Source organism: Bacillus rossius, chromosome 3 (genome assembly GCF_032445375.1).
Source record: "Bacillus rossius redtenbacheri isolate Brsri chromosome 3, Brsri_v3, whole genome shotgun sequence".
Lineage (NCBI taxonomy): Eukaryota > Metazoa > Arthropoda > Insecta > Phasmatodea > Bacillidae > Bacillus > Bacillus rossius.
In genome coordinates this window covers 94,525,664-94,540,572 of record NC_086332.1, presented here as the reverse complement: position 1 = coordinate 94,540,572, position 14,909 = coordinate 94,525,664, and the positions used below count along the sequence as shown (strand labels likewise).

At 41.0% G+C, this 14,909-nt stretch overlaps 1 protein-coding gene across 2 annotated transcripts in view; it reads left to right on the top strand.

Annotated features, from left to right (window-relative positions):
- The window catches only part of LOC134531479 (multiple epidermal growth factor-like domains protein 10), a 157,069-nt gene extending 155,538 nt beyond the window's left edge, over nucleotides 1–1,531 (top strand). Inside the window, exon 14 of one of the 2 annotated variants that reach the window (XM_063367189.1) lies at nucleotides 1,109–1,531. In XM_063367189.1, the coding sequence (XP_063223259.1) occupies nucleotides 1,109–1,197 (89 nt within the window). In that variant the 3' untranslated portion in view covers nucleotides 1,198–1,531. The remainder of the gene's footprint in view (nucleotides 1–1,108) is intronic. The other variant, XM_063367190.1, reaches the window with a different exon arrangement.
- Nucleotides 1,532–14,909: the final 13,378 nt, after the last annotated feature.

Genomic DNA, 14,909 nt, shown 5'->3' with positions numbered 1-14,909 from the left:
CACTCATAGTTTTTTAATTTTTTTAGTTACACGCGCTGGCTGGCAGCCTGGCGGGAAACGACGAAAGTCGCCCCCAAATAACCAGAACTGCTCAAAACCTAATGCGGAAAGCAATGTCCAAGTTCCCGCCCATTGCTTAGTAGTTTGTTTCTACTCTGTCCAACTCTTCTTCCGGAACCATCCATCTGTTTCCTGTAACCAACCTGCTTGATATTAATGCATGAAATCTTTGCATCCCGCATGTCTGAGCCCAGGGTTTTCCTTGTGTCTATGCAGGTTTTACCTGGGCCCAACTTATCTAGTTATAGTCTAGAATAGTCAGTGAGAGGAGTTAGTCATGGCGCCAATTACTGCCATCGCTGGCCAATCCCCTCCTAGCACATTATGCATGCTTCCTCTCCTGCATGGCTTAAAACCTGCATGATTAGAGCGTATAGGCTTCGACCTGAGACGTAGGTACTTAGAGCCTATCCCAAACTCAGACCCCTCCCAAATACACTCAGTTATTAGTTAGGTTAGGAAAAAAAATTAACTCAAACCCCCGCATGGTAAACTGTTCAACACTTCATTCAGACCATCCCCTGTCTCCTATATTTTCCTACACTTAATGCATGCAAACTTACTCCCCGTATGACTGTGCCCCAATTTTCCCCGTGTCTATGCAGGTTTTACCAGAGCCCAACTTAACTAGTAGTTTAACATAGATTTGAGAGTGAAAGGAGTTAGTCATGACATCAATCGCTGCCATGGCTGGCCAATCCCCTCCTAGCACACGATGCATGTGACCCTTCCCTGTATGATTAATCCCAGCATGACTAGGCGTACTTAGGTCCCTCTCCTAACCCGGACCCTCCCAAATACACTTAAGTTTAGTTAGGTTTTGGAACAAAATAAAGACAATGTTTCACGAAAACGTAGCATTAAAATTCGGCCTTGAAATTTTACTCCCATCGCGCCCAAAGATGATTCACTTCAAACATTCTTCAAAACTATGATATTTTAAGAGCAGCTCCATTTTGAAAGCAAGTTGAAATCACAGAGCAGGACTGTGGCACTCGTGCTTCGCCCAGCAACATTCTCTCGTGACCGGCGAGGTGGTGTGTTGCAGGTGTGTTCAGCGGCACTGTACCTCGCGTGGCGACTCCCACGGCCGCGCTGCTGGGGGCGCTCTTGGCCGCAGCTGTACACCTGCGCTGAGCGCGGCAAGAGCAGCGGCAGGGGAGGGGGAACAAGCGTCCTATCCACGTGTGTTGCCTTGAGACATTCATGAAACAATGCATCAGAACTGTACAAACATACAATCATGGTAAACATTTACAAACGATTATGATTGTACAAGCAATGTTCTATATATATTTTCTCTTCATTCGCCAACCCCCTCCCCCCCCCCCCCCAAAAAAAAACGAATACGGAATTTTATTTTTCTTAATTTGTAAAAACATTTATTGTAATTGTTTTAACTCAAGATTTTAGTCTGTATTTCCTAATAACCAATACAGAGATAATAAAGTAAACTCTTTTTTTCACAATATGTTGCCTGTCATATTATTTATTTCCACATAATTAATTAAAAATAACTCCAATTAAATTTAAGGAAACTAGAACTTTGATTTACAAAAGTTATAACACAATAAGATCCACAATCATGTGCTACTTAACGATGACAGTACAGAATAAAAATAAAAAAACAAATAAACGTCATTTTCTCCAAGGTTATGGGTTATGCGAGTGTTGCATGGTTGACCAAAATGTTGTATTGTTTACTTATTGTTTACCTTCAACATGTTCATAACAGAGACTTCAGGGTTTTTTCAAGGTCAATCAATATTTATGCAAGAACTATTACTCATATCTCAAAAGATTTACATGATTTTCCCTGAAGGCTGCGTATTGTTGCAGCGGAAAAAAATAGAAGATACCAGATATAAGGATGTGGTTTCAACGACTGCTATTTGAAGGCGGCTAGTTTAAGGATCTGCGCAACACTTGATGCATAAACCAAACATCCGTGGCGGCGGCTAGTGCAAGATGGGCTGAAGTCTCGCCCCGGTACCTGAGATAGTCCCGGGTTGTGCTGTCTGCGTCTCTTACAGCGTTCTCTCGCCAGTTGGCAACGCTCTACTACTTGGCCATTGCCTTCAAGGTTGCTTTCGGAGGATATGCTCCGTGTTTGGTTGATTAAAGGCACCATTTGCCGAAGCCCATGTCTCCCTGTGAAGAGCCCACTGGGTATGATGTTGGAGCTTAGTAGTGTGTAATAGGGGCTCCGGCGCCTGGCGTCTGGCTGTGGATTGTGATTGTCGGTCCGCCATCTTCGATTGTGACGTCACGGCGGCCATCTTGGACTCAAAAATTCCTCAAAAATGACTCAAAATGACTCAAAAATTCCATTTTTGAGGAAAAATTTCTCGTTTTCTTCCACAAAAATTCGAAAATTAGGATTTTGAAAAACATCAAAAGTCGTTTTGCCTTAGAAACCACGAAATTCCTAAAAACGTCTTAATCATCCATGTCTACAGCCTCCGAAAAGCAATTTTTAGGAATAAGGATATCATAACCGCCATCTTGGATTATGACGTCACCGTTGCAATTTCCGTTACGGCTGCCATCTTGAAAATATTTATTATCCGATTTAAATGAAAAAAAATTTTAAATTTATAAAAAAATTAAAGTAATAAAATTTTAATAAAAAATATTTAAAAAATCATACATTAACGGCACGGAGCTCGGAGTCCTCGGTTCGAACCCGGTGAGGACAAAAAAATATATAAAAATGGCGACCAATCCTTCCCTCACTGTGGCTGCTGGCAGACTGACCCTCGCCACTTGTTTCATAGCATATATATCATCACCTAGTATGACATCATGTCCGCCATCTTGAAATTTAGACCCATCCTGAAAATCTTTATTTATTATCCGATATTAATGAAAAAAAATCCAAAATTCATCAAAAAATTAACTTATTAGAATTCTGATTGATTATATCGATTTCCGTCCTTGGTTCGACCCCGCTAAGAGCAAAGAAAAAAATACATCAGATCCTTCCTCCACAGAAGCCACCTACAGACTGACCAACCACCACCAATACCAAGGTATATATCGTAAGCTGGTGTGAAGTCATGTCCGCCATCTTGTCTTCGTCCGCTGGAGACCGTCATCTTGTTTTCGTCTGCTAGAGTGTGCTGACATGTTAGTATAATTTTCTGTTCACCATACCTTTAACCACGACTGTTGGCATTGAACTTTGACATTGATCTTGAACTTTGACATTGATCTTGAACTTTGACCTTGATCTTGAACTTTGACCTTGACCTTGAACTTTGACCTTGACCTTGAAATTAGACCTTGACGAAATTTGACCTTGACTTTGATCTTTGACTTTGACCTTGACGACCATCATGGATCCGACATTTTATGTTCAGTACATGCTACCAGGAAGTACTGCCTGCTAGTAGTCATTGCCACCATCTTGTTTTCGTCTCCTGGAGGACACCTCTTGTGTGTGTACTCGTCTTACCATCATGCTAGTTTTATTCTAACCCGCTACAGTGCAGTAATCATTTATTATTACTGAGGTGCCCGCCATCTTGAAATTTAGGCGCCATCTTTAAATCATGTAATTATTTAGCTAGAAATGCGGGAAAAATTCAAAAATTCACAGAAAAAAAATCAATTTTTAATCTACAAATCTATTGGATCAGTTCCTGTCCTTGGTTCGATTCTTGACCAGTGACAGTTGTAACTAAATATTAAATAAATTTTAGATTCTGTTTTCCATTACCTTTCGCGAAGTTTATTAATCATTCACTCTACGAAAAACAACTCAAGTCAATATACCTGACCAACGAATTAAATACAGTGCCGATTAGCCTATCATGTAAGTATAATTTTTCGATAATCTGAATAACCTATTAGCCGTTCATGTACAAAGTCACACATACAGGCCCAAGTGTCTCCGGACCATGAGACCGGCTCATAAACAATATCAGACATATAGGCTAGTCATTTCCGGACCGCATGACCTTCTTCGTCGTTAGCTAATTATATTCAATTAGACCATCGTGACATTTTTATACATACTAAAGGACCAAGTGACCTTGAAAAATATTTTAGTAACACCAAGAGGTTTTGAACTAGTAAATAGTCAGTCACTACATATTTTAATACGCGCAATCAACAAAAAGGAAGCACTATCAACGAAAAGGCAGCACATTTGGAAGCACCATCAACGAAAAGGCAGCTCATTTTGGACGCACCGTCAATAAAAAGGAAGAAAATTCTACAAAACGAAAGCTCATTTAACAAAAAGGAGGTACATTCTCACGTACATTCAACTCGGTAGGATGCGATCGTCAATGTTAAGTTATGATATAATGTCTCCATCAGTCTATGAATCTATCAGTTTGTAGTTCCACAAGTCATTGGCTCCAATATTCATTGGCTCCAATAGGCATTGGCTCCATCAGTCATTGGCTCCATTATTCAAAGGCTCCAATAGTCATTGGCTTCATCAGTCATAGACTCCAACAGTCTTTTGACTCCAGAAGTCATTAGCTCCTACAGTCATTGGCTCCAACTGCCTTTTGTTTCAACAGCTCCATTGATATTTGGCTATAATTCTACGAGTCTAAGAGACTGTGAGGCTACAAGGCTACGAGTCTAAAAGGATCTATCTGGTTACGAGTTATTAATGGCTGCGAGACTGCATGGCTAAAAGACAGCATGGCTACGAAACTACATGTCTATGAAGCTACGAGGATACAAGTCTACTCGGCTCCAAATGCTCCAACAGCTCCAAATGCTCCAAATGCTCCAAATGCTCCAAATGCTCCAACAGCTCCAAAAGGCTCCAAAAGGCTCCAATTGCTCCATAAGCTCGAACCGCTCTAAATGCTCCATCAGCTCGAACCGCTCTAAATGCTCCATCTTCATTTGGCTCCAACTGATTTAAATTACTTTTAAACGAACTTGACATGATTATTTTCATGTCTTTATTAGTATACATTTTGGCTGGCCGTGGTGACGTTTTTTACACCTTTAAGTTATAAGTTTTATTTAGAAATAATATTTCGAGAAATGGTAGATACCACCTTGAAAAAAAAATATTAAATTGTCTTCAAGTTTATACACTTACATTTAATTCAAGCCATTATTGTATGTAGCCAGCTTCCCTCAGTTTTTTGAGTATGAAGGATATGTCTTTGATGTTCGAATAGTTTCCTGCACAAAGCGAACCATGTAGTAGTCTTAGCCTGTCAACCAATATGTTAGGATATTCCCATGAGGTATAATCAAACTCTTCTGTCACCATCTTCCTTGCACGTTTATAATAAATATTATTATCTCTGGTGTCTTCCGTTTTATCGTCAATCACAAGGTCACTTTCGTCATCGAGCCAGTGATTATCACAAGCTTGATCAGGATAATTTATTTTATAATGTCGTTTCCATAGTTTTGGACTCAAGCCACCATCACAGTCTTCGATCTTGCCTGTTTTAGCTGCTTCAGCACAGTCTTCGATCACGTTGCCAGCTTCAGAGTCACTGTAGCAATCACCGTAGAAGGCATCGTCTTCACCCAGATTACCGTAATTATTTGATATCGTTGATGTCGAAGTGTCTTCATCGTCTTCATGCTTCCTTTTTAGGAGTCCATCATTTTTACAAAGTATGGTGGATCTACTGAATATCGGCTTGAATGTATTCTCACTTTTAACGGTTTTGTTACTTCCATTAGTTTTAGTCTTCACGAAGCCATCAGCATCCTTCAATTTATGTTCTTCGTCACGATCGGGTGAGCAAATACCATCACGCTCAAGACAAGGAAACTTTTTGTCGTAATGCAGATCACTCTTCTTTAGTCTAGTGGATCCATCGATGTCCTCTACGCTGTAAGTAGTGTGCCGAAACATAGGCCCAGATTGTTTGTTTATATTTACGTTTGCAAACATTTAATTTAATATTGTGAATAATTACAAAACAGTATCGAGTGTCAATGTTATTTGATTATAAACAGAAAAAATCTATCAATGTGAATGCTCTCTATGACTCTGTGGACCGAGTCGTTTGCAACAATACATTTAAAAACTATTTTTTTTATTACAAAATTTAATAACACGTATTTTCCTTGGTTTTTTTATTTTGAAAAACATTTAATATTTCGGTCATTGTTGTAATTGTGTGTAATTGTTTTGGACTTAAAGTTTAAATCTTACGATTCGTAGGGCCAATAGGAATGCGCCATATGGACGTTTTTGAACGGGCTGGCAACGATTGAAGGAATATTGGGGACTTTTTTGAAGACCGAAGGACGCTCGAAGTTAGAGCCAATAAAGTTTGCTAAATAAATATAACAATTGAAAGTAAATAGGATTGTGTGTATTTATGACACAAATAGATGTGCAATGCTACGTGTGTAGAAAATGTTTTAGGGAAAGCATGTTAATTTTTTTTAAATTGTGGATAGAAATTGCAATTGTCGCCGATACCGTAAGTCACGCCATTGTGGCGCTTGTTAATTTCATTAATTGTAACCGCTATCCAAAACACACATCTGATTTTTATGACCCTATAGACAAATGAACTTTCATTGCCTTAAGAACTTAATAGAAATTCGTGACATAATTTTTAAAAACATTAATTTTTTTAATTTATTACAAACTTCATTATCTCGTCTAACCACGGTGTCTTGTTTTTAAAGTTATCTGCTCACCCTGAACTAGCTAGCCGGCGCATTATAAATAGACTAACCAGTTAAAATAAAACTCTAAAGTGGTGAAAATATTTGGTGACATAAAATCTATCAGGACAAACAAACTTTTGGTTTATGTGTGTGCCCTACATACCTCCGGAAATTACGAATTTAAGGATGATCTGTTAAGCTAATCTATCACTGCCACAGTTTTTATTCTGAAATCCAAACTGCCTGTATTTGTACTAAAGTTGAATTTATTTATGTGGGATATTTGTCTAACAGTGAGGGATAAAGTTTAAAAATATTCGCATTTTTCCAAACAACATAACTACATAGTGTGTTTTTATTTGTCTACTGCCATTATTGTCCCATGTTTTTATGTGGTTTCAAATTGATTGTCACCAATACCTCATCTGAAAGTAATAATAAAATGATATAGTCCAATAACAAAGTAAAACTAGACAGCTTAAATAAGATAACAGAAAACTTCAATTTTTAATTATATTTCCATAAAAGACGATAAATAGAAATATAATTTACCTTTAATATGTTACTTCTTAGATTTCAAAATCTAGCAAAAACCATACTAATTTGTTTGATTTGGTAGGCTTTGATCCTAATGTATCTGCAAAGATTTTTTAATTCATCATTATGAAGAAACGAATATTTGTGGTTTATTTTTCGATGTAAAATTAGCCTTTGGCTCAGCTGCGTTCACGCTAAGTAAGAAACTATCTAAACAGCAGAGAAGCTAGAAAATTCATCCAAGGGGTTATTTTTGACGTAAAGGAAGTAAAGGAAAATTGCTCTATGAATCATTCATTTTGCCGTGGGTTAAAATCGCGGGGTTCGGTGCTTGCGTGCCGTCACTTAAAACATAGTAAATATAGAAGCGTTGACTTAAGTATTCGCAAGGGGTCCTACGTCTTACATTTTGCTCTCAAATGCTTTGTCGGGACGGACCAACAAACTGTAACTAGGCCACCAGATTTCTCTGCCCCTGCTTTATGAGTGGGGTCTACCTGCGCTGGACACGTCACTCGACAGCTTCACGCTTTATGATATTTTGTCCAATGTCGACTGCAGTCTTAAAAATGCTCAGTCTGTTGTTTCTAGTAGATACAATCCGACCAGACGTGATCGTGTGTACGAAGTGGGGACAAGATGCTTCGTCGCAACTTATTTGGTCCCTCCCCCCTCCAACATTGTGGGCAAAGTAAGTACTGATCCCACCTTATGTAAGACCCATTTGCGCATAGTTCGCTTTCTTGATAAAAAAAATTAATGTCATTTGTTAGGATCAACAGCTTAAAAGATTGGAGAAAGCCCATACTAATAATCTTTTGTAAGTAAATGTTTTTTAGTTCTGGTAGATTTCTGTGCCTTTTATGATCTTCTTTGTAGTTTTGCCCCATTGGCTCATGATTTCCCCTCTCCTACCCACTTCAGTCCCCGAGGCCGAAGGACACTTCACCAGTCTTCGTTGGCCCTCAGTCCTAAGCCCGACGAAAGGCTGCCGATGTGGCCGGTGTTGGCGTAGTGTCTCGTGGAGCCTACCCACGACCATGTGTCTGAAAGACTGGAAGCTCAGTGCTGTGTTTCTGTACCCGCATACAGTCCCCGACTACACTTCCATATATGAATCTGCAAATGAAGTAACGTGATCGGAAGAGCGTGGCGAAAGAATATATTGAAGAAATTGATTGTCAACGGGTTTTTTAGGCTCGGACAGAGGCAATAGGTAACTATCATTCTCGCACAGTTGAGTATTAATTATAATAAATGCCTCAATACTTGTTTATTTTCATGATACTCGATACAATTTCAGAACACTAAAACTTTTTTTTTTTTTATTTTCTTTTAAGAACATTTTTTTACATTATGGACTATATCATACACCTGATAATTTCATTTACTTCCGTTATTATAAAACAAATTATCTTGAAGGCTTCCATGAGCTTCATGGGAAAGTGTAAACAGGTGAAGTACATTCACGTGAACCTTCAACTGCGTGTAACACAATCCTTAAAAATACTGAATAAATTATGCTGAGTAAATTGTGTTCAAAGAGGTAATCTAACAATTATAGCCAAGGATGGATGCAAAGGTTGAAGTAGCAAATAGTTACATTAACTTAGTTCGTTTAATCATGGGCAAAGGCCTCACGTGGTTATCATACAAATACATCATTCTTTCACATATAATTAATACTTGCTTAATACTGATAGTGCTAGTACACATGCCACGGCAAAATACGTGAACGCATATCTATATTTTCTTTAGGATTAAATGCTTGATTGAATACATAATATTAACTTGATAAATACTTGAAAGAAATTTTACAATTAAGTATTAACGCTTACACACAAGGATAATGAACACTAACATGCCTCATTAGAGAATACAAAAACGTCAAATGAACATGCAGGCGACCGAGGCCTAACCTACACTAGGCGGTATAAGCTTACTGTAAAGCATGATAAAGCATGAATATAAAAGGAAAATTCACAAATTAATACATTAAATACATTACGTAAAAAACAAGTCCTAACGAAGACTGTAGACCAGACGGGGAGAAACGTCAAACAAACTATGCATGGTATTAATACAAAAACGATCAAGGAAAACAATAAGTGCCAAATAGAATTTAGACGGTGACGGCCGAAATGAGAATTTATAGTGCAGCTATTACCAAGTACCGTTTACATTACTGTAAGGGTCACCACCTTACAACACTTACGTGCATTCTCCCCGCTGTCACACACTCTCTCTAAAGCAAGTATCAGACTACATGCTTAATTCACGACCAGCACCGACTGACTGCTAACGAACAAGAGCCTTCAAGGCATTACACCTAGTTTTAATTAAGCAAGAGGGCGCCACGCGCATGCGCGGACACCTCACGAGGGGAAGACAAAACACAGCACTGGACGCAGAGAGGGGGTGGAAGGTAGGAAGGGAAGGAGCGCCGAAGTCCGCCGCGCGGTGCGAAGTTCAAGTGACGCGCACCGACCACTTCAACTCCCCCACCCTTGACGAACGCAACCGCGAGCCTCACCAACCAAGTCACAAGGACACGAGGAACTGCAGGTCCGGTCACAACTCTCTTGAAGTAACTCAAATGTCAAGTCAACACAATTCTATGTGTGTACAATAACAAAAGTGTATCTAACTGACGATTTCTTGAAGTGAGTTCAACACATTTCTCTGTGTATACCAATACAAACAATGTTTCTAAATAACAATTTCTTGAAGTGAGTTCAACACATTTCTATGTGTATACAAATACAAACAATGTTTCTAGATAACAATTTCTTGAAGTGAGTTCATGACTGGCATAATTTTCCGTGTAGGACACCTAGTAAGGATTCTCAGTGTATCCACAAAAATAAAGAGTCTTCAGCGCTGAAGAGAAAGTTTAGAGTACGGGACGTCCCTAATAAATTCAATATCGGACAGCATCTTCTTCATCCCAGAGTAGCAGGAACAGCATGCCTTCACCCAGCGCGAACCCAGGGCGAGAACGGCGGGCGTCCCCACCGCCTGCCCACGCTCGACGCCTGGCAGGCAGGGCCGTCCGAAGCGGCCGCTGCAGGAGAGTCAGTCTCCGCACGCGTCACGGCCCCTCACGGGCAGGAGACGGCGGCGACTCCATGCCACCGCTCCTCATCGGTGACGTGACGGCGACCAACGTCCCAGCAAGCAAGTGACCTTGCAGACACGACGAACCCGGCGGGCGGCTGCGGTCACGCTATCTCGGGCAGGGCGAGGAGCGTCGGGTGCGCTGCGGCGCGAAGTCCTCTTCTGGGCGTGGCGGGAGCAACGGTGGGAGGAAAGGAAAAAAAAAGAGAAGGAAACACGAACACCCATACAACAACAAAAAAAACTAAGTCCAAAAAAAGGAAAAAAAAAATTATTGATGAAATTTCTTTAATTGAACCACATGGGCCTTTTTATATTTTCTAGAACCAGAAGGGTTACGCAATAGGACCGTGTTGTCTCCCAAAAATTTATCAATCACGAATGGCCCAACAAAAGCAGAAATCAATTTTGAATTAACATTATCAGCCAGTTTTGGCAATTTAAAATTCTTTAAGAGTACCAAGTCATTAACAGCAAAACCATGAGGTCTCCGCGTAGCATTAGAAGAGGCGGCTACAGCCTCGCGGGCCTTCTTAAGATTACAACTCACATCGTCAAGCATGGCCTCCAGGGAATCACTGTCAGAGGCGAGTTCCAGAGGCGGCAGTCCCCAGGAGTTAAGCAAAGGATGGGTCAACTCACGGCCCATGAAGGGGATGGAAGGGGGAAACCCTGTCGCCATATGGACAGCAGAATTAAACGCCACGTTGATGAATTCAAGGTCACTGTCCCACAATGACTGGTCATCCCTGTAATAAGCAGTTAGAGTGGCTTTAAGCACCTTGTTTACACGTTCAGACTGATTACCCTGGGGGCAATAGGGACTACTGTAAATGGGTTTAATAGCCCATTCAAAACACATATCCTTAAATAATACAGACCGGAAGTAACGGGCATTATCACAGGTTATCATAGCAGGAGCACCAAAAAATTTCCACACTTGCTCTCTTAAGGCTTTAACAATACTAGTTGCCTTCATATTTTTTAAGGGGAGTAGTAACACAAATTTGGAAAAGATGTCCAGAACCACTAGAATGCAAATATTTCCCTTTTTGGAGCGTGTAAGGGGACCAAAAATATCCATATGCAGAACGTGCCATGGAGCAACCGGGGGATCCGCACAATACAGGCCAACCTTGGCACATTGCGGGGGTTTAGAAACCTGGCAGTCAACACAGGACCTCACGTGATGACGCACGTCTGCACGTAGTTCGGGCCATGCCAGATGCGCGCTGATGCGGCGGAATGTTTTTTCGATACCCAAGTGAGCACCCAACAATGAGTCATGAAAGTACTTAAGAACCATCGGACGAAGGGAGGCAGGAACCACTGCCTTCCTCTGCTTGCCAGACTTCCCTGTGTAATAAATTACACCTTGTTCCTCTACGTAGGGCGTAACAGTGCCATGATGCAAATCCCTGCGTATGTGAACGCACAGCGGGTCATCCTTCTGACAATCACGGATACTAAGAAAAGACTCTGGGAAGACCTTGCACACCGCGGCACTAATCGGCTCAGAACAAGATACTGGCAAGGCACTGGTGTCAAACTCCTCAGGGGTAAACATCCGTGACAACGTGTCAGCGACCACATTGTCACTACTCTTTAGATGGTGTAGCTTAAAGTTAAAGCGGGACAGCCGTAACACCCAGCGCCCTAATTTCCCTAGCTGGTTAGGGTGGTTAAATAACCAGCTAAGTGCCTGATTGTCAGTGTACAGGTCAAATTCCTGACAGTCCAGGTACGAGGCGAACTTCTCAACGCCAAACAAGCATGCAAGCGCCTCCTTCTCATACACGCCGAGACGCCTTTCTCTGTCTGTCAACGATCGGCTAGCATAAGCTATGGGGCGTAATCTATCATTTTCAAGGTGACCTAAGACGGCTCCTAGAGCAATACTAGACGCATCGACCTGAAGTGCGAACCTACGCTGAAAATCCGGAAGGATCAAAACGGGAGGAGAAGAGACAAGGGCCTTAAGATTATCAAAGGCTTTCTGTTGCGCGTCACCCCATTCAAAGGCTGTGTTTTTCTTGCGCAGCTTATTCAACGGACCACAGACCGCAGCATAGTCCGGTATAAAGCGTGCATAGTAACCTGTCATGCCTAGGAATCTCTGAATTCCCTTGACGTTTTTAGGGGGCGGAAAATTAACTATGGGTAAAACCTTGTCAGGGTCCATAATGAGCTTACCCTTAGAAATAATGTAACCAAGGAACTTAACATGGTCCTGTGCCAAACGAAGTTTGTCAGGATTAACAGTTAACCCAGCCGCTCGAAGACGGTCAAACACCTGAGTTAGATGTTGTTTGTGCTCGTCTAAGCTAGCGCTATAAACAATAATATCATCAATATAGTTAAAGACAAATTTATACTTCAAATCAGAAAGAATATGGTCCAGCACGCGGCTCATGGCCTGACTACCAAAAGAAACGCCCATGGGCACCCTATTGAACTGAAATTGTCCCCAAGGGGTAGAAAATGCGGTGTATTTACGGCAATCAGGATGCAAGAGGATTTGATGGAAACTGGCGTTCAAATCGATGACGGAAAAAATGGCTGCCTCTCCTAGGTGTTGTAGAGCGCTCTCTACCGTCGGTAATTCGTAAGAGTCCTGAATGACCTTATCATTTAAAGATTTGAAGTTGTGAACCAAGCGAAATTCTCCAGCCTCCTTTTTAGGAACTAGAAAAGTAGGCGAGCTAAAATCAGAAATAGATGGGGCAATGACCCCAGCTTCCATGAGGCGATCGACAATAATCTTCATTTTTTGTAGTTTAGGGGGTGATACTCTGTGGCCTTTGGCCTTAACAGGCGTGCGATCCTTTAAATAAAACTTATAGGGCAATACATCACACCTACCTATACGACTATTTATTACGTCAGGATAACGACTGAAAACGTCCGAAATCAGAGAGTCTCTGAAGGTCACGTCACTCATGTCAGGACAAGACATGACTTCAGGGGCGGCATTCTGCGGAATTAATTTAATTTTTAATGAAGGGTGAAAGCCAAAAACAAGATGCTGATTAGCCACGTCAATCAAACAACGAGTTTTCCCCAGAAAATCCAGACCAAGGATAAGTGAATGACACAAACCAGGAATAATGTAAAAATGCCAGTTCCAGGAAAATCCGGCAATTTTAATGTGAAGCTCAACTGTCCTGTTAGCGCGTACTACTTCTCCGTTAGCTACACAAATAATGACGTCAGGGCACGTAGTCACACGGCTCTGCAATGCAGGAAATTTATTACATAAGGAATCAAAAAAATCAGCACTCAACAAAGAACGAGTGGCTCCGGAATCCACTAAAGCCGGGACAATATCACTAAACAAATTAACATGAACAAAATTGTGAAATTTATGAAAGGCGGCTTTTCTCTGACGACGATCGCGGCGACCGCTCATACGCCCTGATCGGGGCCCGTTTCCCGGACACTGGTCCCTATAGTGCCCTGCGCGGTTGCACCTAAAGCATTTGCGTAAATCGCGGCTCACAGCGGGCTGCGTGCACTCAGACACCGCGTGACCGAACTTTCTGCAGTTGGCACACCTAGACCGGCTGGCCTTAAGGGGCCCGCCTCGTGGCCGATTTTTTCACCGCTCGGGCTCAAGAGTTGTAGTTTTTCCTCCAAGCAGGGTGGCGAGTCGAAGAAACACTGAGCAGGGAGGAGGGCAGCTGGGGAGTGGGGGGGACAAAGCTCCGACGCAGAGAATGAGAGAATGATAGCAGGCCGTGGTGATAAGGAACGTGTAGCTGGCGACCGCTCGCTTCCCTGTCCACAGCAATGCATATTTGTGTCCTGAATAATCCACACGCTAGGCTATCCCGTACAAGACGCACAGTATAAGCCTATATTACGCCAACAGTTTCCCAAATTATAATGCTCTATCTGCTTATTATAGAAACACAAGTCTTGCAATTTTTAAGATCGATATAATATTACCTAAAAGTACAGACCTATTAAATTACTGGTAACTGAATGATAAAATTTTCTAGCTCTGCTTGAACCAATAAACATGCCCAGTTTAATACATTTTCCTGTCATTAAACTTTAGCGTAGATTTAACTTATATCGGTTTAAAAAAAACCTTGTTCTAAAGGGGAGTATGTGCAAGTAAAAAAGGTAAACATAATTTCTGATGAAAAAGAATTTTTGGAATTGGTTTTTAAATGACTTTGAAGAAAGCATTTTTTTTTTTAATTTAGTTGATAACCTAATCTGGAACATATGTTTCGTACGTTGGCGTTTCAACTTCTTACACTTCAGAATTTAATCCTCCAGTTATTGTTTGTGAAGGTTAGGACCGCATATTCTTCATTTAATTAAGCCCATTACACAGCTGCCAAATTTATGCTATACCTTCAATTATACCCATGGGGATAAAAATGAGCAAAAGTTTATCTAGCAGAAGAGAAGAAATAATTAGTTACTCCATTCACACGATACCTAGAATACTAACAGAAAACCTAACAACGCATTTGCCGACAAATCATGCTTTTTGGGCTAGGATAGACATGTTATTGTCCATTCAACCAATTACTGAAAATATATAAAAAATCTCACGGTGT